Genomic DNA, 21,744 nt, shown 5'->3' on the forward strand with positions numbered 1-21,744 from the left:
TGGTGCCTGCAGGTCTTCTGCTCTTCATCTAATTAGCCTGCTTCAGTTCAGACTGAGAGAGAGAGAGAGCAGCACTGGATGTTTGGACGTAATATGACTCTTTGAGCAGATCAGCAGCCGTTTCTTTTTTATGACCACAACTGTTCCTCCTGTGAGAGTGTTCACTTTCTCCTGCTTTTCTCAGAGAGTTTGCGTACCTCCTCACTCTTTCCCCTCCCTTCTCCCTCCTCCAACTAGTTTCCAAATCAACTCTTTCCCTGCTTTCGCTGTGTCTCTCTCCCCCTCACCCTCTATCCTGTCTGTACATCTGAACACTCATTCACTGTTTTTCCCTCCTCCTCCTCCTCCTCCCTCTCTGTCTCTCTGTCGCTACAGACCAGCTGTGCCAAGGCCTCTTTTTTGTCTTCAGTCACCCTGGAGACGAGGCTGCTTCTAAAAGAAGCAGGGGGTGGTGTGTGTGTGGTGTGTGTGTCCATCCTTCTTGTGTCCTGCCATCTTAGCTCTTACCAGCGTGTTTTTCTTTGTTTTTTGTTTTGCGTTTGCTGTTGATTCACTTAAGTGAAAAAAAGAGAAAACTGTCATGACTTGAGGTGCGGCTGATATCCGCCCTGGGAGTTCCTCCCGGATCAGAGGTGGGGTGTTCTTCACTGGAAGGTCTCTCCGAAAGAAGGAACAATCAGGCCATTTCTTCTGTTTTTCTATTTATTTTCTGACCAGTCCGCCTGGCTAGTATGTGTTCTCCAGTTTGTTTAGAGAAAAATAGGGCTGGTTGTGGAGCTTTGGTGAATGTCGTTACAGGGAATTGCATTAGAGGATATGTGGACATTCCAAGTTACGCTTATTCATCCATAAATGACCGTTAGTCATTTCCTAAAAGTTTACCAGAACGCAGCACAGAGTTCCTGAAACTGAAGACTGTTAATTTGCCTCGAACGTCAAGCCTCAGATAACGCATCTTGGTCAGATCGCTGCTTTTGTTTCACAGTGAACAATAGATTCACATGATACTTCTTGTATTTGACTTCCACTTTAGTATTTTAGCATTTTCAGTCTACTGTCCGGTACAAAGCACAGAGGGATATACTGCATATGAAAAACAGTGCATGAACCACAGATTGCATCTAATGCGTTTTGTATTTTTCATAGAACTTACACTTAGTTAAAGTCGGCCTTGGGGCATTTGCTAATAGGATTTGTTGCAGATTAAAGCCTTTCCATGAAAGTCTTATGGCAGTGCAATTAGGATTATTGTTGTGGTCTTTAGGAATAGTGTGATGGAAGATTTCTCCAAGGACATCAACTATATCCATTAAAATACTTAAATTACCTGGTTTATTTGATATTTTTTTACGATCATTTTGTTTGAATGCCTCGAGTTCATCATTGTAAAGTACTTTAAGGAACAATTTTGACTTCATATTTGAGGTACTTTTTGAAGTATACGCAGTATTGATACCATTTTAATTCCTCCCTTGCCATGAGGGTGCCACATGTTTGATCTGGAGTTTTACAGCGGATGTCCTTCTTGATGCAACCCCAAAGGAGATTTGTATCTGCAGCTGGAATTGGACCTACAGCACTGGAGTTTATATTACTTAAAAATCGGCTTGATGTGATTTTCGCATCAAGCACAGGTGAAGCTGTGTTTCTGGTCTTTCCTTTGGAACAGGAGACTAATGTTGCCTTTCTGCTGTCTTTTGGTGAGGGGTCAGCTACACATTCCACTATGCTCTGAAGCTGCTAACTTTGCATGCTGAAATGCTCAAATTCCAACTGTTTGTTTATCTCTTTCACTGTTACTGTAAATAAGTTAGAACAGCTTTAAATGCTGTATGATAAATGTGACACATCTAAATATTTATTTATTTATTTATTACTTATTTTTTATTCAGTATCTCCCTCCTGGCTGTGAGTAACTCATTCAGTTAAAGGACTCTTTAATATATCATCTCCTTTACAGATACTGTGGAAGATTATTGTGGGGATGTCATTAATACTGATTTAAAAGGTTAGTGGCTTCGGGTCAGATAGCTCAGTGTGTAACAATAGGCTGATTTGCATTGACCCCTGTGTAGGATGTGGGGAGGTTTGTGAATAAAGGCCTCTGGCTGAATCAGTCTCCTTTCAGGCTTTGTTTTGGTCAAGCACAGCAAGTAATGTGATCGTATTTTAACCTTGTGACCCCGACGCTGTCAGACTCATAGTGTACTCAACACTCTTGCATCATGAACTTTGGTGTCCTGTATAAGGAAAGAATAGCAGCTCAAATTCTTTTGATTGGATTATCAGATTAGTTAATTGATGAAGGCTTAATAGGTGTGAACGTGAGTGGCTGTCTTCTCCATTAGCCTTGCCACAGGCTGGCAACCTGTGCAGGGTGCATCCCGCCTCTCACCCTTTGGTCTCACCCCCCACCCTCTAAATTCCCGCTACCTTGATAAAGATAAGCAGAAGAGAATGAATGGATTAAGAATTAATTCTGGATTTCTGCACCACTTCACACTAAACAGTGTTGGAACAGCCTGTCTTAATGTAATCAGTGATTAAAGGCTAAACATTAACATTTGCATTTAGTTTTTAGGCTTGAGTGGTTCTGAGACCTGGCTGGCTCAGCGTTTGTCTCATTTAAACCGAGCCTTTTCTGCATCACTCCTAAACATTGTGCTGACATCATATGTTTAGTACACCAGGGATTAGCTCTTGTTTCCATTAAATCAAACATTCACAGACACAAGGGAGCATGTAGCTTGTTATCCTGTTCCTGGAATCTTTGGGTTTATTAGTTCAAAACTGGACAACACTGTCAGTACTGAACGTCATGCAGTGAAAGGAAACGCATGGATTGGACCGTACAGGTGAGGAAGGCTGGTAAAAATCACCGACTGTGGTCATACTTTTTTAGAATAACAATTTAAAGCATGCATGGAAAAATGCATTCATGCACAGATTTATTTATACGAACATCACTCTTGCCAGTCTAATTCAGAGAACTGCAGGGCGATGTTAAGAAGCACATAAAACCTAAAACTTGTCCTCAATTTCCGACAATTCACTGTTCGAATATAAACTATCTTTGGTCATCTTGTTTTTTGTTTGCTGCAGTTATTAAACCTACATTTGGTAATGATTAGGCACTAGGTGTTTCTCTTTTTTTGTGCTGTGCTTTGTTCTGCAGGAGATAATTGGAGTGTAATTAGCTGAACGTGCTACCTGGGCTCATTAAAGCTCTCTTCTTCCTGAAGTCGCTCTGTGTCTCCCAAACTCAGACTAGCTCAACAACAGCATGTGTTTTTGGTTTTATCCTGCATTCCTCATACTCTGCCACTCCTCAGTGCATGCTTTACACTGCTGACTGATACACACATATTCCTTTAGTTTATGTTTCGTGTAAATAAATGGTCTTTTTCTAAATTACCACCTCGTCTTGTGACATAGGAACAGCATGTATTGAATGTTTCAAAGGAAAGGCAAACTAAAAACTTCCCTGTACTACTGCATATTTCCTCAGCTTTGTTTAGTCTGGGTTTTTTAGTATATAACTACTTGTATTAGTTTTTAGCATGCATAAGACCACACCAGTCATCAGTAGTGCTTCAGAGATTAATGCAATGCAGCTACTTGGGGACAAAAATAGGAAACCAATTGGTAAAAAGCTTTGAAGCCACTTCTATTTCAAATTCATTCAGTTAATTCTGACTGATCTAGTATTGTGGAACCAACATGTGTATGTTGTCAGTTTTAGTCTAAAACCAGCTTTTTCAGTTTAATAGTTTCTGTTTTTTTAATTATTTTAATCTCTTGGATTGCATTAACTCCAACTCCTTCCCCTTTTTCTGCTCAAACTTTTGTTATGACTTGCCTGATGTTTTTTTGCAGTGTGTGTTAGTCGATCATAACACACTAAACGTTTTTTAAAGAGACTCGTGTAGAAGGCACAATAGGGCTGTGCTGCAGTTTTTAGTTGTGTGGTTTTGTGCCACACAACAGATTTTTGTGCATGTCTGGTAAAGGAAGAGAAGGCTTGTGGGTGAGAAGAAGTGTGAGATGAGTGAACATGTGAAAATGTTGTGCGACTGAATGGAAAAATAAATCATTTGGTGGGAGCAGCAGAGTTGTGATAGTCTTAATTACTTTATAAATCATGCAAAACCGGCCATGATGCCTTTTTTTGTTGTTCACCAACTGCTCAAAAAGCTTGTCCATTAACTCCATAGTCGGGCTGATAATACATATGTATGGGGGTAAATAACACACTGCTTTCAACACACAAAACATCTATTTGAATTGCAAAACTGGTTATTTTCCCACTGTTTTCATCCAACACAAAGCTGCTCTGAATTCGGAGCAGAGGTCTGTTTTAAATCAAAACTGTTGTGTGTAGCCAGAGTTTGGCAGCTCTTCATAAATTTGTGCAATAAAGAGATTCAACTGTGGAGGATGAGGACTCCTCTGTGAAGCCTTATGTTACACATTGTCATAGTGCAACAGTCACCAAAGGGGCTAGAGGTCAAATCTAACCCTTGTGTACCCAGAAAATGTCCCATTTTTGTCACAACAACAACAGCTGGTATAGATAGCCCAAGTATTCGTGTATGCATGAGAACCGCTTGCCCAGCTGAGTTACTTAGTCACATTCCTCAGAGGACCCTCCAGCTCACAGCAGGCTGTCACAGTGTCAGAAAGCGTGAAAATGGCTCCTCTGACTGGGAGACCAGACCCAGTCTGGCGTCCATCTGTAGCTCCAGTGTCACGTCAGGGCTGTAGATGTCACTGTTATACAAATGCACACGTGGGTGAGTTATGTCAGTGGATTTGAAGCGCTTGAGTGAATTGACGTCAATGAAAGCGCATGCTATACATTTGACATATCATCATTAAAAATGACCAACATGTAAATCCCAATCCTGTTTCATTAGTGTTACAGCTTTAATCAGTGAAAATGGACAAGCTCAAAGGTGCAGAGGAGTCCACATAGGTCTCTCTTACAAATGAAGGAATCTCTGTATGTCAGACCATGCATTCTTCATTTGTCTCTACAACCATTACACCTGGCTGGCAGGAGAGTCACTGTGGATACAAGAGAGTGAAGTCTCTTGGTGTGCTTGGGACAATGTTGGTCTAGTTTTGGGGCTCCTCTTCCTGTTTCTCAGTCTCTAATGGCTAAGAAATAAATAACGTGTCATCCATTTTACCGGACATGATCATCAGGCTCTTATCACACCAAATGCAAAGTTGTCCCTCCCTTGAAAGGTCCTCAGTAGGTCTTAGTTGGGTAGATTCAACCTCTAATAAACAACAGTGCATGACATGCTATTCCATTATTTATTTAACCAAAGCTGTGTGTGAAAAGGTGAGCACACCTCATGATTCAATAGCTTGAAAAGCCATCTTTAGCAGTAATATAAAGGAATCGTTTTCTATATGACTTTTTCAGTCTCTGTCCTGATATACAAAACATTAGAAAGTAAACGGTCTTGTGTTGCTGTTTCCCCCCCCACAGGACTGTAAGAAAGATCCAGGATGTTGTTATGACAAGCATGAAACACCAGCTCGCCCTCTAGTGGTGCAGATAGCATGCAACATATATAGTGCAACACAGTGAGATGACTTTTAATGATATTGCCTGTGAGATGAGATGAGACACAAAATTCCTCACTTAAGTCAAAATTTCACAGTTTTACATTCTAGATGATACCCAGGCCTAACAAATAAAGAATTGAGTCCATTAGAATATCAAGACATAAGCAACAGACTTTTTTCTGTAAGTGTACACATTTATTTTTTACAATTTATTTTTATTCCATTTCATTTTACGGCCACAGCAATGCAGAAAAACCAAGACGTACTGCTGAAATAGCACTTTTTTTTTCATATATTAAGACATCTCAGGGATTAAATGTGTAGTTAAACTTCTTTACACAGAAATTGGGCTGTATGTGGCCCACAATGTAAAATTCCCTGCTCTAAAACGAACAAGTGGACCCAAATCACGTCAACAAATGCCTACACCTAGGCATTTGTTGACGTGATTTGACGTTTACCCCCGCAGTAGTTGCGCTTGCAGTTAATGAGCTTAAATTGTGGACGGCATGTCTTGACCTCTCCTTTGACATCAATGTAGAGGGCGCACTTGAACAAAAGCTGGACGAGTGGAGATAATCGGGTGTTACGAGCGGTACGTGAAGGCGTCGTGAGCATGCTGGCGCTAACAGCGGCAAAGGAAGTGCCGTTATTCTCTGCCACGTCTGTAGGCTCCTGAAGCGGCGCAGCCTGCAGAGGCGGCAGGTCGGAGCACCGGGATGAGCCGGTGCGTGGTGGTGGGGGGGATGAGAGGGGTGCAGTGGGAGTGACCGAGGAAACGCGGAGGAGAGGAAGGAAAGAGGAAACACGTCGAGGCACAACACAGCGCTGAAAAGAGCTCCGGCTTCTAGGAGCCACCGCTGTCTTCTGGAGGATCCTTTCCTGCAGGACGTCTATTGTCCGGACAGAGCCGCGGGGAAACCCATGCTAAGCTCAGGGAGAATGGAGGAATTCGTTACCGAAGAGGAAGAGCCATGGTACGACCAGCAGGACCTGGAGCAGGGTAAGACAAGTCACCATCCTATCCTCCCTGCCCGCAGCATCCCTTGTTTCTGTCAGCTTCTGGCACCGGCCGCTCAGCCGGCCTCTTCGAACAAAGACTCTGTTGTCGTGAGATACGACAGAGAAGTCATTTGGAGCCGTTTGCTTGCTCTGCTTCAGCGCAATCAATAAAAACAGCGAAGGAGTTCCCAATGAGCGGACTGCGCTTCTTTGACAACAATGCTTTGAAAGCATGCCAAGCAGGGCCTTTGCATGGCTGGAAGTAGTCAGCATCAATGTGATGCACCGTGTCAGGGTCCACCATATGGAAGTCCTAATCGAACTAAAGCGCATATTTTTAGGCACCGATGTTGCAATTCTGGGTCGATGTGTTTAAAATATTTTTCCACTTGTTTTGTATTGATTTATTAAATGCTTTGTGTCAGGGATCCCCATTCTAAAATATAGCTGAGCCAATCAATTTTTTAACCTCTGCATCACAATTATTTTTATTATATTTTGACATCAGGAAATGTCCTCTATGTTGCGGTTATCAGTAGAGTTTGAGAGGAAATATCGATACAGTATAGCAAAAACAAGGAAAACCAAATATCAATATTTTATTACAGAAATTCAAATACTTTGGGACATGCACCACCACCCTGAGGTAACCCAACACTAGAAACACCTAGCTTGAGAAAATTAGCTCCTAATTTGGAGCAAGTTAATAGATGGCGACTAAATGGCTGCAGAGAGCAGGACCCGTTTGATTGCAAGGTACTTGAAACCTTTCTGCAAACAGTTGCAGTCTGACTCGGACTGACTGCAATCGTTCTCAGTGAGGTTGTCAAAGGCTGATTTCTGTCTAATTAAAAATGCAGACAGATTGCCAACATGTTGCCACCAGTCTGCATGAGTCTTAGTCAATGAGTACAACTCAGCAGGCTGCCAGCTGGTTGTATTCTGTTATATTCCTCAAGAACAGGAAGGTTACTGAGCAGAAATGTAATAGTTAGATTGCTGTTCATGTAGATGGCAACAGCTACGTGATTTTTCAATGATTTACCACTGTTAATAGCTGTATTATCAGATAGCATGCAATTGCCAACCATTAAACTACAAACTGATGCCAGACTAACTGCATGTTATGGTGACATTTATGGCAGGTTTTTGTGGCAGTGTTGAGATGGTTATCTGATGTGAGATAGGTTTATCTTACTGGATTTAAAAAATGTATTGACAAAGTTTAATTTTAAGGACAAAAAAAAATCGAAATATTTTCATATGGCGAATAAGGGGCTATGATAATATCATATCGTGGGATGTCTAGTGATGGCCAGCTCTAGTTATCAGTGACTAGGGATGATAAAATAAGATAAAACAAAGAGATAAAAAACATTTTTCTGTAAAATAAATAAATGGGGAAAAAAAGAATTGCAGTTTGCCAACATTATTCTGATTGAGCTAGCTTTTGTGAAGGAAAAATCTCAATAACCTTCCAGTTCAAAGCTTGCTAATTAACCCATGTCTTTCCATTAACACCATAACCTCCTCCCAGTAACAACACAAGGGACTCGACTGTCAGTGTTGCTTTATTTAAAGAACACCTAATGTCCTCATTTCCAGCTCTAAATTTTTATTCTTCTTCACTCTTTATTCCTTGGTGAAGTCCCTGAAATTATTGTTGCTGTTTAGTTGGACCAACTCTCTCCTGATTGGCTGCCCATTGTAAACATAAAGTCTGAACTGCTGGTGGGTGGAGCTGTGTGCCTCGAATGACCATATTAGGAATATCCTCTGTTACTGACATCATACAGTGCCAAGAGGAGAAAACACTGGTGCATTTAGCATCAAATCTGAAGCTTGTACATACACTGACTTTATTATTTGAAATATTTGCCATGTTTAATATGAGGATTTCCTATTATAACACTGTATATATGACAAAAAATTAGTAAAGCCCAACGAGCTGAAGATACAATAAACATTTACTAAGCCTTTCAAATGTATTTCAGTGTTCATACAAATTGCAGCTGATGTTGTAGCAGATGGATCCTGTATCAGCTGGTCTACATCTGAATGACGGCAGCTTTTTATATTCCATTTCCAGGGAGCTTTTAAATGTCGGTGACTCAGGAAATTACATTTTGAATGAAGTCACACAGTCTATTTATTGATGAATGGAACATCTGCAGATATTCATGAGCCAGTTTGAAACCAGTCTGAACCTGATCATTCAGGGACTTGTATAATTATATGTTTTTAGGACTTATCCACAGCTGTGAGTCTTCACATTCTCTGTACCACTTAGCTCATTTCCTGTCGTGCATAATCTCTCAATCACCTGCTCTCTGCTCATCTAATTATAATGCTAAGCTACATTTCCCCTGGCTAATGCTAAATGGTGCTGATGCTGTGATTTTTACCTGACTAGAAACACCAATGGACGCACAAACAAACACACTTACCATCATGATGTCATCGATTGATAAGCTAACTTGTTTCCTGTGCACCAACATTAGGGAAACCGAGGGTTAAAACAGGTCTTTAATTGGCTTTATTTTGGGAGATGGTGAGGAAGAAAAGAGTGAAATTAGAAGAAAGACGAAGCAAATCAGAGCGACAGTGTGAGAGCGGAATGAAAGTGTAACAAAAGTCAAAATGGCTGGAGCCAGAGTAACGAGCTGTGTCTCTGTGCAGAGAGATCTGAGTTTGATGGAGCAGAGAGGATGTCGGTCCTCTCTGAACAGTGCTGGGCTACAAAGTGCTGACTGCCCCAGTTCATCTTCAGTCGTGTGGCATTTCTAGGTGCATCGAGTCCTTTGATAGGCACACCACTCTCATCGTATTACCTTGTTGTCATGCAGGAATCACTGTAAGTTGTTGTTCTTTGGGGTGACTTTCCCCACAGAAGTGTTGGCTAAAATGTGGATAAATGAGGATTTCTTTCTGCACCAGAGACCTGCCCAGAGTGTACCCCGCTCCTTACCTGGTAGCTGGGTGGGAGAGTGGGTGGATGAAATTAGGATATTTTTCTTTTTAGTAGTTTTTAATAAGAATTGCTAAAAGAGTTTAAAACTAACTGTGTAATAGTAGTCTTTGCCTGTTTTTGCCATTACCGTCTTTGACCAAGGATCACTGTCAGTTCATATGGTAACCTCTTCTCAGCCACAATGTAGGCCTGCCTTAAAGCCAACCCTGCTTTATCACATTTGTTTGCTTTTTTAGCTGAGCTGCAAAAAGCTTCCTCATTCTTTTAGGGTGTCTCACATGAGCTCACGTGCAGATTGCTCAAGAGCTATACTGACCATGATACAATCATATCATGGAAAAAATGTATATTTTCAGACTGGTTGGCAGTCGTTCCTGGAGGTTGCTGGCTTGTGTGTGCATGTTTAGACGTCTTTTTCAGGACAGAACATTGCCGTGCTACTATACTTGTGAGGACCAACAGTCCCAAAATGCCTGTTCCCATGATTTTGAAGTCATTTTTGTGCCTAAAAATGTTGTTTTAGTGTCAGGTTTCTTATTAGGTTATGGTTAGGTTTAGGCTGAGGGTTAGGGATTCATTTTTGATGGTTAGGGTAAGTGGCTAAGGAAAGCATTATCTCAGTTAGATGTCCTCACTAAGATATGAAAATGAGTGTGTATGTGTCTATATTGGCGGTGAAGATAAAAGAAGAGGCTGAACCTGTTTTCATCTTATAATCCGATGTTTATGAGAGGTGCATATTTTAAAATATGATAGTAGCATCATGGGGCTGTATTTGAGCGAGTGGTGTTGGGGATGAAAATCAATGGCATTATGAAAAAGTACAGTCAGCTTTTGAACCACTATAAAATGGCATCATTTCTCAGCATGACAAAAACTGCGAACACGCTGCCAATGCAGTAAAAGCATACTTGGATGGAAAAAACACACCTGAGTCTTGCCTGGACCTCAGCATTACTGAAGCGTTGTGGGATTATCTTGACAGAGATTTATTTCCCCAACTCTTTATCCAACTGGAGAAATAAACATGATTCATATTTAAGTGACTTTCATAATGAGCAGTATATACTGGTTGAATAGATTAAGTAAAGAAAAGAACAAAAAGTGCTATATGAGCAAAAATAACAACAAAAATGAAGGGTAACATTAAGTGAAAACAAACTGAAAGGCTGAGTGGTTGTTTGGATGTGGCAGGTGTTAAACTAGGCCTGTAACGGTACAAACTACTCATGATGTCACGTCTCAGCGTTCAACTCTTAAAGGAGGAGAAAGCGGGAAGGATGCAGACGTGTAATTGGGATGCTTCTTTGTTGCTTCTTTGTTTGGGTTTATTGTGTGTTAGCCTGAGCCTCTCCTGGCCGATGATGAAAAAACTAATAAGTGGCTCTACCAGCTGAGACTGGGGGGCTGTTTGCTTGCATACATCTGATGAGAGAGCTCTCTAAGCACTCCTGTTACATCATAACTGTTTACATCACTCAGGAGTAGAGAGCAATATCCCAGGATGTTTTTATAAATAGTTTTTATAAATTGCTACTCTGCCATGTAGTATGCATCATTGCAGTCAGTATTACAGCCTGTATAAGCACTATGGTGTAGTTCTTCTGTCTGGTGAATGTTTCTTGTGCATTTTCTGTTACAAATTTAGTCTGAAACACTGGAAAAGAGGAACCAGAAGTCTTATTTTCCACATTCCAGTGAGTCTCGTGGGTGATACGCACCTACCCAAAAATCAGCCTGTGGAAGACATCACTACGTACTGTACTGAATGCATGGATTCGACTGCAGATGCATTCACACACTCTTAAAAATAAACTTTTATTTTTCTCTGAAGTACTGACACACTGGCAGCTGGCTGCATGGGTTGTCTGGATAGCTTCTTCATGCATGATGTAATTGTGTCGGTGTTCCGGCCTCGGTGATGTCACCTGTGGGTCAATGTCAGGTCTGTCTGGAGCAAACAGTTGTCTATGACAGCTATTAACTTGCAAAGTTGTTTTCTTGTGCAGTGAGTTTCATCGATTGGCCCTCTTCCCCACTTCCGCTCTTCCTTTGTTCTCCTCCTCTTTTTCTCTCCTCCTCCTCTTCCTCTGTTGTGTTGATACTGAGGCTTTAGGCTGTGTAGCGCTAACTCTCCCTCCATCATCCAAATCCCCTTCGACATCTTGTAGACAAAGACTTTTGGGTTGTCTGGTTTTATTTGGGCTGTATTTCACATCATCAAGACAACTTCTGAAAAATGCAGGTTCGTTTTCTTTATATTTATAAGAGAAGTGCTAATTAGGGTAACATTGTGCTAATTTTTATGGCAGTTTCATGGTGATGGAGAGAGACAGAATATAAACCACAAATCAGGAAATAACACTTTACATGAAAAGTATAAATTGATTTGCATGTCATTGAAATAAGTTTTTGGTTCCCTACAAACCAGCCTGAAATCTGTCTCCCACAGTTTGGCTTTGTGCCCACGTGGCACACAGATTACAGTCAATCAGTCAGTCACCTTCAGCCCAACCAAAACCAAAATCAAACTCTTTGGCATCAACTCAACGCACCGTGTTTGCACGGTGGTGGAAACATTATGCTTTGCGGCTGTTTTCCTGTTAAGGGTACAGGACAACTTCGCTACATTGACGAGCCAACGGTAGAGGCCATGTATTATAGATACTGGTTGAGAAACTGCTTCCCTCAACTAGAACAATGCAGAACGGTCTTGGGTGGATCTTTATACCCCCACAGCAACAAAGGAGTAGCTAAAGAGCCTAGCCAGTTTCCAGATTTTTATTCTATCAAAAATAAAATCTTTAGGTTTCTTTACCAGTTAGTAAGTCGTGTTTTGCTTTCATTTCAATGATATGCAAATCAATTTATGACTTTTATGTCATGTGTTTTTTTTTTTTTTTGTTTGTTTGTTTTTTTTTTTTTCTGGATTTGTGGTTCATATTCTGTCTCTCTCCCTTAAAATGAAACCAGAAACTACTAAACTTTAAATAAAATTTAGACTGGTTGTCTAGACAGTATCCAAATGGAAAGATGTAGTAATGTAATGTAGAATTACTGAAAATAAAAAAGCTCAAACTCAAATCAATACATTTAGAAAGTGTGTAAGAAGTAGATGATCATAAAGTATTTCGCACCAGTCATACAAATATGATGAGTATATATCAGATCTAATGGGGGAACAGCATGTTTACTCTGTGTACTCCTGCTTATGTTCTTGCAACTATAGGAAAATGTTGCAGTGATGCAGGTCATCAGTTGCCTGGATGTATTATGGCCTGGCATTGATCCATTTGCTCACTATTCATTACTTAAGTCAGAGGCTGGACTGCATGACAGATGACTTTGTTGGCTGTTTAGTCCTTCACTTTCTGAGAGGCTGCAAACCACTTTTTGCTGACTCAGAGTCAGTAATGTAGGCCATCAGTACTGCTGAGTCAGCGCACGGTTTAAGTGGATGCTGCTCATCTTAATTTGGAGTATTTTAGCAGCCTGGACGTATAAATAAAACACTAAAATGTGCTAAAGTCAGAGTAAATGGTCTCTCTAAGAAAAAGACAGCATCCCAGCGAGTGAAATCTCTATTCTCATCTTAATCTCAGATGTGTCACTCCAAATAATCTGGGTTCCAATCTGTGACCTTCATATTCAGTCAGTGGAGAGTAGGAGGCTTGGAGGGAGACGTGCTGCAGGGAGGAGCACTGCCTCGCTGTCTTCCCTCTATAATTGAATTGGTCCAGGGCAGACTAAGGCGATGTGATGGATCATTCTAGTTATAACCTTGCTTAAAATAGAGCTGTGTGCTGCATTAAATGTGGCAGAAGTCATCTAAATTGTGCAGCTGCATTATGTCTTCTTCTGTGAGATAACCCCCCACTGTCACTGTTCATTTCACACCTCTCCCTTCCTGTTCTCTGCTTTCACTCATTCAATCTGCCTCCTTCTCTTTAAAAATGTTTCATCTGCTCCTTTTTCATTTCTAGATCTCCACTTGGCAGCAGAGCTGGGAAAGACTCTGTTGGAGAGGAACAAAGAGCTGGAAGACTCTCTGCAGCAAATGTACATCACCAATGAGGAGCAAGTGCAAGAGATCGAGGTGTGGACCACAGAGCAATGCAAATATTACATTAATTAATATCACAGGACTGCCAGCTCAAGGGCACTCAGTAACAGCAGTGAACAGAATTGTTACAGGAAGTGCAATTGCAAGTGAATTCTTCTGCAATACAAAAAATGTGTTATGGAGTCCCACAGGGCTCTGTACTCGGCAATAGTATTAGGTGACAATGCAGATGACACTCAGCTTTTTTCCTTATGCCACATGAGTCAGCTTAAAGACATTAAAGTGCAGATAGCCTGTTGGTTTCTACTCGTGTCCGAAGGGCACACGGTGTCTTGCCAGATACCTTACTCTGGATGGCATTACCTCGGCGTCCAGTACTACTGGGTTGAACTATTTTTGTCCTTTAATTGTACATAAAAAGTATTTTTTTTTTAAGACAGTCGTTTTTCATCTAAACAGTGCTGTTTACATTAGGAACTTCCTGTCTCAGAGTGATGCTAAAAAAACAACTTTGTGCATTTGGTACACATTGGCTAGACTATTGTAATTTCTCATTATCAGAATGTCCTAATGGATCCATTAAAAGGCTTCATTTCCAAACACAAGAGAGATCATATTTCTCCTTCTGCATTTTCCGCAGCCTTCCGCTGTTACATTCCTCTGTGTCGAACCACCAGACAGTATGTTTGGCAGGAGGCCTTCTCTCTGTTTTAAAGGTTAATCTTAAACAGGGCTTATTTTCTTCATTTCTGTACACATATTCCTGTTCCTAGACTCTAGTAAAGTAGCTCTGCATGACTAATAACTGAATCTAATCTAATTAAATTACCTTATACTGGACCTTGATGCAAATCCTTGGTTCACAGTTTGTAACAAACTTTCGTTTTGGTTTTCTTTGAGCCAGCTTGTTATTTATTTGCTGCTCCTTGTACAGAGAGTATTTGAACAGCAGGTGTGTGGAGCCTTTGTGCTCACACTTCTCAGTGACAAAGAGCCAAAAGTATTTAAAACCCAGCCTTAAATGGAGCATTTTAGAATAGAATGACGTTTGAGCTTATGGTGAACAGGGCACCCATAATTTCTGTGTGCATGTACAATGAAAATAAAGGGCTGTTCTATTCTATTATTCTTTCTTGACAAAGCTTATCAATAGAGCTGGATGAGGTGACCTGTGAACTGTCCCTTTGTTACACTGCTGTAGACTATTTTCTTCTGTGTAACACAATGCTTTAGCGCAATTCATGAATTAAAGTAAATTGGGTGGAAACACCCATCGTGCACATGAAACGTGCTGATTTATGTGCTTATCTTTAGTAAGGAATTTTCTGCTAACTGGTGAAGTCCATCTGCTGAATGATATCATGCAGTGTGGTGTGAAGCTGTACAGCAGGTGCTTAGTGGCTCAGGAAGTTAGGTTGCAGTGATAAATCCTATATATGTGCTGTAAAAAGTAAATGAAAGCCAAATTTAAGTGACAGTTAAAAGCTTCTAGCTTCAGAGATCTAAGAGATTGTTGGAACTTTACCTGAAGTTGTGCATTTTGATTTGCGCTAAATATGTGTATGCGTTTGTTTCCAGTACTTGTCAAAGCAGCTGGAGGTTCTTCGGGACATGAACGAGCAGCATGCCAAAGTGTACGAGCAGCTGGACGGGACTGCCAGAGAGCTGGAACGCACCAACCACACGCTGGTGATGGACAGCAAGTCCTCGCAGCAAAAGATCGAGAGGTGAGCGGGACTGGGAGCTTTCCTTTTTCCATGTTTTTGGCCTTCTTTCATTCATTTATAAATCTTTGCCCTCTCTTATGCAGGTTAACGGGGACTATTGAGACTTTGCAGAACCAGGTGGAGTCTCTGTCAGGGCAGGTGGAGCAACTTCGCTCCATGGAGCAACTGCGGGTCAGGAGGGAGAAGAGAGAGCGACGCAAGACCATCCACTCATTCCCTTGCCTGAGGGAGCTTTGCACAGCACCCAGGTACCTGTTTTGTCTTCCATAGAATGAGAAAGAAGAGGAAAGTAGTTATTTAAAGTCACACTTAAACATTGGTCTCATCTGTTATTTTGTCAGGTATGAGGATGAGTTTGTAGTGGGCAGGGCTGAAAGTTTTACTATGGAAGCCAAGCGTCAGCCATTTGAAGAAGAGAACCAGCACCTGAGGGAAGCGGTGTCGGCTCTGAGAGCTGCTGTCCGGGCCGAGAGGAGTCGCAGGGAAGGGGTGGAGAGGGAGTGCAACCTCCTGATATCGGAGTTCTCCCGGCTGCAGACACGGGTGCAGGTGGGGTGCAAAAATAATGCACTAAGCATGTTTGGCTGTTAAGATGGAGGAAAACATACAAGCAGAAAAGATGATATCAGCAAGTTGTTTTTGTTTTTTTTTTCACCAAAGTGAAACTAACTGCTAGCAGGGACAGTGCTAATTTGTCAGAGTCCATTTGATTTCATTGGTTATGACATTTAATTGTGTCTTCAATGCTGAACACCCCTAATGAAAACTACTGACTAATGGAGTATCGTTTTGAATATTCAAACTAATTTCAAATTTAGAATTATGACCTTAAACATAATCATATTGTTCTATTCACATGTGGTCAAAAGTGTGACCACGTGAACAGCGAGGCTTGGTGAGCTAGCTGCATGTATATGTTGCTGAGGTACGTCACACAGATGCTGATACCACATAATTAGTGCTTATAAATAGAGTATTAATAAGATGCCATTCAGCTTTTTTTTTTTTTTTTTTAAATAACCAAGTGGTAAGCATGTTTATTTTTTCTGCAAGAAAGTTTGGCTTTTTAAGGTAGAAGTCCGTGTGTACATGCTCGCTTGAGCGGCCTCAAGTGGCCATTAGCAGAACTGCAGGTTTCTGCACTTCAGCACACTGGCTTCTTTTTTTTTCCAGCCACTTCAGCCTAAGGTTTCTGCATCTGTCAGACTAAATAGTCATTGATTATGGAAAGGGGTAAAATGTTCTTTAAATCTGATCTGTGTGCAGTTTAATAAACTACCTTGTAACTTGATCAACTGATCCAAAAATGATGATTTGTTGATTATAAATTAAAGACAATTAAGTGGAGGAGAATTTTGCTATGATGTGCTATTTATGTCTTTATTTGGAGTGTGGGTAATGAATTTTATTTGAAATAAAACTAACTGGTTGTGCTCACAGGATGCTGAGAGCTGCCAGGCGAGAGTGCGGGAGCTGGAGGTGGAGCTGCAGGAGCTGCAGCAGCTGCGCCGAGCTCGAACTTTCCTCCTGAGCAGTGAGGATGATGGTGTGGCTCTTACCCAGACTGTCCTCAGTATCACCCCGGAGACCGACACCTTTTTGGAAGTGGAGGTCGGGGAGACGGGAGGAGGCGTCAGGGAGGAGACAGCAGGTGGAGGAGGTGTTGGAGGTGAGGCGTTACCCGATTCCAGTCCTGTGAGGAAAAGCTGCAGCGACACGGCGCTCAATGCCATCGTGGCCCGGGATGCGTCCGGCAGAAGGAGAGGCAGCTACGCTCTGCACGCCAATAGCGTGAGGAAAAGAGGGATGTCTATCCTAAGAGAGGTGGATGAGCAGTACCACGCCCTGCTGGAGAAGTACGAGGAGCTGTTGGGGAAGTGTCGACGACACGAAGAGAGCCTGTGTCACGCCGGCGTCCAGACTTCCCGGCCCGTCTCCAGGGACCCGTCTATGAAAGACTGTGCCATGGGCCCCATCGTGGCACCTCCCCCTACTCCCACCCAATCGCCATCCACCCCTGAAGCCATCGAGAGCATCAGCAAACAGGTGGAGGCGGTGGATAAGCGGCTGGGGCAGAACACTCCAGAGTACAAAGCCCTTTTTAAGGAGATCTTCTCTCGTATCCAGAAGACTAAGATGGACATCAAGGCTACCAAAGCTGCGAAAACTAGCAAACCTGGTAAATCTGGTAAATCTAGTAAACACTAAATTTACACCGACTGGCTCTGGAGACGGTTTCATCATTGCTTATTCAGTGTTAGGTTGCGAAGGTGCCCAGTGCGAACATTCTGATAGAGGGTGCTACTTTTAAAACCACTAAATTGAATTGTGGTTCAGGTTGACTGAGGTCACGTCAGACTCTTGTGATCGAGAGCTGAAACCTTCTGATTTGCATGCGATCAATCTGTAAAAGTTGAAGAACTTAAGCATAAAAACATAAACAATTTAATTTCAGCCTGGTCCAAAGTCTGTTCTGGCTTCACTGCCTTACTAACTATACTTAAAACACTATTACACAGCTTGTGGGCCTGACCAGTACACCAAAAGCTAAAGTTTCACAAAAACTAATAAAACTGCATATCTGAGAGAAACACGAGTACAAATCAATGTCTGTCATGTGTTGCTTTTAACATAGAGAACTAAACTAGCATTTCTGTGATTATAATAAGACAAAGATTGATTCCTCACCTCACAAGCCAAGGATGTCAAGGATGACCTGGAGGTGCTACCTTTACTAATATCACTAGTCGCATTAACTCTAGTGAAGCATTTGTGTCTGGATGAGATTCCTCCTCCCTGTGTGTGACCTTACTTTGGCTTAGTGAAAGTTTACGGGGCTTCGCCTTCAATAGTTTGAGATTTTGGGAAAGTGATGAAAAGATCCATACCACTGCTGTGTTTGTATGGTTATTCAGCCACCGCTCATTTAACATAAACACTAACCCGACTCTTGTCATAACAAGTTGTGGGTTTTGGGGTCATTTTTGCCCAGGAGCAAAAGTGTTGTGAATGAATATAATACAGAGATTACTGACTGATACTGAATTATTGTTGCTAATACTAGGTAGAAAAATAATTATCTTTATACTGGGTTATATTCTTTATCTTTCAGTCTTCTACATTACTGAGTGCACTCAAAACCTATAGCTGGCCAGTTGCCTTGCTAGCAGGTCAAAAGCAGAGATGAGCACTAGTGAAATGACGGTTATGTTGAAAGTGTTTGAAACATTGGGGTTACTTTTTATTTTTTTTTAATTAATTCTCAAGCAATACATTTCACACACTGGCTTTTGTCCAGCTGACACTAACATAGCTGGTAGCTGCCAAAATCCATTTATATAAGATAAGATTAAGTAACCATTTGGACAACATTGCGTATATCCACAGTTTGTATAGCATAGATCAGCATATATACAACTAGTACTTGTTTAAGATTTTATTTGAACGTAACACGGTGCAGGTACTGCAGACAGGGTTTCTAGTATGTGATAAAACATTAAAACAAAAAGGGCCAGAAGGGTCCAAAATTGAGGCTGCAAAAGCAAGTCAGTCCCCTAAACTCTGATGGAAAAATGCCCACCTCTGGAGGAAATACACGTTTACAATTTGGTACTAAAACCCATTTTGGTCTGCTCTTCGGCCACAGTGGATCATCAGCCTCGATCTCTCACCCTGTCCCTAGCACCCTCTTCTGTCACACTAACCATCTGCTTGTCCTCCGTCACTGCGTCCATGAATATTCTCTGTGCTCTTCCTCCTTTCCAACCTGGCAGCTCCATCTTCAGCATCCTTTGTTCACTATTACGCCTTTCTGTCTGTACAAACCTTATCAGCCTTACCTCACTTAAAACCTGAGCTTTTCCTCTAATTCACTCCCTTCTGATCCTGTCCCCTCCTGGTCACCCAAATAAAAGCTCAGTATCTTCAACTCTGCTACCTCCAGCTCCACTGCCTGTCTTTTTGTTATCAGCTTTCACTGTTACTGTTATCTTCCTGTCACAAATCTACTCACTCTACCTTCCCTGCACTCACTTCTTCTCCTCTCTTGTGCACTCTGTTGCTTTGGATGATTTAAACTCATCTACCTTCAAAACTCCTTGCATCTTCACCGATTCACCTGTCTCCCTTTCATAAAAAATAGCATGACTTGCTGTTGATTAATTCTGCTAACAGCTTGTGCACCTCCTTTGTTGATTGAAGTGCTAGTATTATTAATACTATATATCTAACAAGACAGCAACAGCCAAAATGCTAAAGTCGAGGTTCATAAGGAATATCTGTTCCCAACCAGCTGTTTGCAACAGTGCTTAAAAAGTACGTGCAGGAAAATGAAAGACCTGGCAACCCTGGCTGCAGGCAGTACTGAGAGCTTCTTCAGAGCCCATCGCTACCATTTCCAAATTACCCCAGTAATATTTTTCTACCTATGTTCTGTTTAAAGTTTGCATATTGGCACAAATTTGACAACAAAAATGCTAATACCGACTGATCTGTGATAGGCCCAGTAAATGCTACAAAGCTTCTGACTTAGAGATGAGTTGCAAAAGGACAATCTCTGCAGATAGCTGTTTTCACTGTTTCCTGGGCATTATGAGCTTTCATACAGAATACAGTAAATATAAAGCATGAGGATTTCTGGTTGCTGGGGTGACCACTGAATGAAGACGGCATGAAGGTTTGTGAGGAAGTAGATTTTATATAGTTAGTCATTCACACTTAATAGCTGACGTGTAACCGGTATAAGGCTTCAAACCAGGGCTTTTTCTAACACCTAGCAGTCTTACCAAACTATAAAGCTAACCTGCAACATATTGCACCTTTTTCACAATATACAATAACTATGCCTTTTTTCTTGGTAACCTCCTATATGTAAACCTTTGTTATAATGAATGTTATTACGGTTATATATTTTATACACAGCTCTTCAGCGTCGTGGAGGACAAATAGACACAGCTAACACCGGAGGGATCGTAAACTAGTGTTTAAGGCTCATGTGTGTTTTTAGGAAGAGAAAAACCCCACTGTGGATAATGGATTTTGTGTGCAACCCAGAAAACAGTTAGTGAACAAACTGTGGTGCGTTTGAGGTCGGCGCTCGTGTCATTTCGAATGATCCAAGCGCAATGAGAGAACACGTGTTAGCAATGCCAAACCAGAGCCTGTTATTATTCTACCAGGTTCATGGGGTTTCTGTACTGTAATGACTTACCTATTGCACTTAAAATGTCTGACGCCTCATCTTTTCATATTTAGGATAGGTAACATTAAAACTGTACCTGTATTTTGATTTTTGTGTGAATTTTTAATTTTTTCTTGTTTTTTCTTTCTTTTTTAATTTTCAGTGCCGATATGTGAATGTTGATAACATACTGTCAGAATAAATTTATTTAATTTGCTTTACTTTTATTATCCAGTTGAAACTTGTGCATTATTACTTCATAAGACATTTGCATTAATGTTTAGTCTAATCTGGTATTAGTTCCTATTATTACTGAACTAAGACTTACTTTACCCTGTTAATAAAGCATTTATATAATGCATTCAGTCTCTTTGTATTTGTTGTATAATTAAACTGAGTAAGTAACACTTCCTGACTCTAGAAATAGTTTATGCATGTGCGGATCAGACCCTAAGGCCTCCTCTCACACAAACCTCTCTCCCTGACCCAGTAATCCTATTGCAGGTGAGATAATGTCATGTCAGTCACACAAATTAGTTGATCTCCATTCCTTTTTTGGTGGCTGCAAGCTGTTGGTTATGACGGAAATAATAAGACTATGGAAGTGGCCACAAGATAGGAAGAGTTTGGTCATCCAGGAAGCGTTCAGAAGAAAGCCATTGCATAGAAATAAAGTATCGATCCTGTCGCGCTTGTATTGATCCACAGCATTGATATTTGGATTTATAGGCCCAACTCTATTTTCTACTGATCGTTCCACCAAGTGAGGTGTTTCAGTCATACAAAACTGGAAGGAGACCCTGGGGAAGCTGGAGAAATTCTATCACAATACTGAGTTGGGAACACTCCAGCACACCATAGGATGAGTTGGGGGTGATGGCTGGTAAGAGGAAGGCTAGGTTATCCCCTGCCCAGAGAATTGACTGCATAAACCAGATATGGGCAGGGATGTTAAACTCATTTTGCATTGTGGGCCATATACAAGTCAAATATATAAAGTGTAGGTATTTGTTTAAAAATACAGGGAGCTAAAGTAAAAGGTTGTCAGAAAAATAACTACTTAAGTAAAGTACAGGTATCTGAAAAGTTAACGAAGAAAGTAAACAGTAACGAAGTATTTGTACTTTGTTGCTTCCCACCTCTGTGCCACTTTTTAAATGGACTTTAGCTGATGTATTATTGGAGTAGTAAAAAAACACAAGACTTCAGCACATTTTGTGAG

The 21,744-nt window shown here is 41.2% G+C and overlaps 1 protein-coding gene across 2 annotated transcripts; it reads left to right on the top strand.

The window, feature by feature from the left end:
* The first annotated feature begins 505 nt into the window (after positions 1-505).
* LOC146382074 (cerebellar degeneration-related protein 2-like) lies at positions 506-20,883 on the top strand. Of its 2 annotated transcripts, none has more exons than XM_084938353.1 (6): positions 506-632; positions 13,537-13,649; positions 15,195-15,343; positions 15,427-15,591; positions 15,685-15,892; positions 16,784-20,883. In XM_084938353.1, the coding sequence occupies exons 2-6, from the start codon at positions 13,611-13,613 to the stop codon at positions 17,549-17,551; spliced, it is 1,329 nt and encodes a 442-aa protein (XP_084794479.1). In that variant the 5' UTR covers positions 506-632; positions 13,537-13,610; the 3' UTR covers positions 17,552-20,883. The 2 variants fall into 2 exon arrangements, with proteins under 2 accessions (XP_084794479.1, XP_084794478.1); XM_084938352.1 differs by lacking the exon at positions 506-632 and adding an exon at positions 5,853-6,583.
* The last annotated feature ends 861 nt before the right edge of the window (positions 20,884-21,744 follow it).

The sequence above is a fragment of the Perissodus microlepis genome, chromosome 8 (genome assembly GCF_051167445.1).
Source record: "Perissodus microlepis isolate ML-2025 ecotype Zambia chromosome 8, ASM5116744v1, whole genome shotgun sequence".
NCBI lineage: Eukaryota > Metazoa > Chordata > Actinopteri > Cichliformes > Cichlidae > Perissodus > Perissodus microlepis.